The following is a 1,456-nucleotide window of genomic DNA, read 5'->3' as shown; positions in this document are numbered from 1 at the left end:
TGTCCAGAGAAGGGCAATGAGGCTGGTGAGGGGTCTGGAGAACAAGTCTTATGAGGAGGGGCTGAGGGAACTGGGGTTGTTTAGCCTGGAGAAAAGGAGGCTGAGGGGAGACCTCATCTCTCTCTACAACTCCCTGAAAGGAGGTTGTAGCGAGGTGGGTGTCGGTCTCTTCTCCCAAGTAACTAGCGATAGGACGAGAGGAAATGGCCTCAAGTTGCGCCAGGGGAGGTCTAGATTGGACATGGGGAAAAATTTCTTTACTGAAAGAGTGGTTAAACATTGGACCAGGCTGCCCAGGGAAGTAGTTGAGTCACCATCCCTGGACAAATTTAAAAGACGAGTAGATGAGGCACTTAGGGACATGGTTTAGTGGGCATGGTGGTGTTGGGTCGATGGTTGGACTCGATGATCTTGGAGGTCTTTTCCAACCTCTATGATTCTATGATTCTCTAGGTGGAAATCCTCAGCCTCTCCCAATCAATGTGCCATGTGCTCCAGCCACCTAATCACAATGCTTAATTCCTACCCTTCTTTTCAATTTCAACCAAATTTGAGGGAGGAAGAGGCATCTCAAAACATTAAGTTCCTATAGATTTAATAACAATATGCAGCCCAATAGTATCTCTCCTCTTCTTTAACCCTCTAACTGATAAAAAGCTGCAGATTGGCCTATTTCATTAGATACCAAAAAAGCCAAACAAGGAAAAGGCTGTATCAATATACCAGCAATGAGAAAGGCTTAACAAAAAGGTTACAAACAACTATAAAACTCAACTCAGCAGAATCCAGCTAACAGAACTGCTTTAATTATATTAATCTACTGTAATAGGGTAGGTAATATGTGGCTCATGAACATTTCGTCTATAGCACCGTGAGACCACAGAGGTCTTCTACTACAGATACTTTACTGTGGCTAGGCAAAATGCGAAAGTTCATTTTAGATCAGCTGCACTTGGAACAAAGAAACGTAGCTGCCTGGGCAGCAAGGACCCTTACGCAGGCTTTACAATCTAAAATGCCTTACAAAAACACACCTCCTCTAACTTAAAAGTAGCAAAACGTTAACGCAATGTTAGCGGTCTAGCCTTATGTTACGGCTCTCAAGCAGCCAGGCTCCCAAGATCACAGTAAGGCGAACTCAGCAGACCGCCTGCATGACAAGAACCGCACCTAGCAGCAAAGCGTGGCTTTCACACCTCTGCCAAGACGCAACATTCTCATTACCGACGCCCTCTTCCCCTTGCGAAGGCAGTGCGAGGGCTGCTCCCTCCAAAGCCCTGCCGTGGCGAACGCGCCCACCCCCTCCGAGCTTCTCCCGCTGCCGTCCGGGGCTTCCAGCTTCGCTTCCGCGGAGCGTCCTGCAGGGGAAGGCCGAGAGGGGAAGGCCGACAGCGGGACGCCGAGCCCGCCCCGCGCCTCTCCGCCACCTCCCCCGGCGAGGCGGGCGCCTGAGGGA

General features: G+C 49.7%; 1 protein-coding gene across 1 annotated transcript in view; it reads right to left on the bottom strand.

Moving 5' to 3' along the window:
* Positions 1–1,456, bottom strand: part of OTUD6B (OTU domain containing 6B) — a 13,223-nt gene that overhangs the window by 9,771 nt on the left and 1,996 nt on the right. Inside the window, exon 2 of the mRNA XM_009275456.2 lies at positions 1,197–1,448. Coding sequence (XP_009273731.2) covers positions 1,197–1,448 — 252 coding nt within the window. The remainder of the gene's footprint in view (positions 1–1,196; positions 1,449–1,456) is intronic.

The sequence above is a fragment of the Aptenodytes forsteri genome, unplaced genomic scaffold (assembly GCF_000699145.1).
Source record: "Aptenodytes forsteri isolate BGI_AS27 unplaced genomic scaffold, ASM69914v1 Scaffold208, whole genome shotgun sequence".
NCBI classification, from domain to species: Eukaryota; Metazoa; Chordata; class Aves; order Sphenisciformes; family Spheniscidae; genus Aptenodytes; species Aptenodytes forsteri.
The sequence above is the reverse complement of the archived record's forward strand: the minus strand, read 5'-3'. Positions and strand labels throughout refer to the sequence as shown.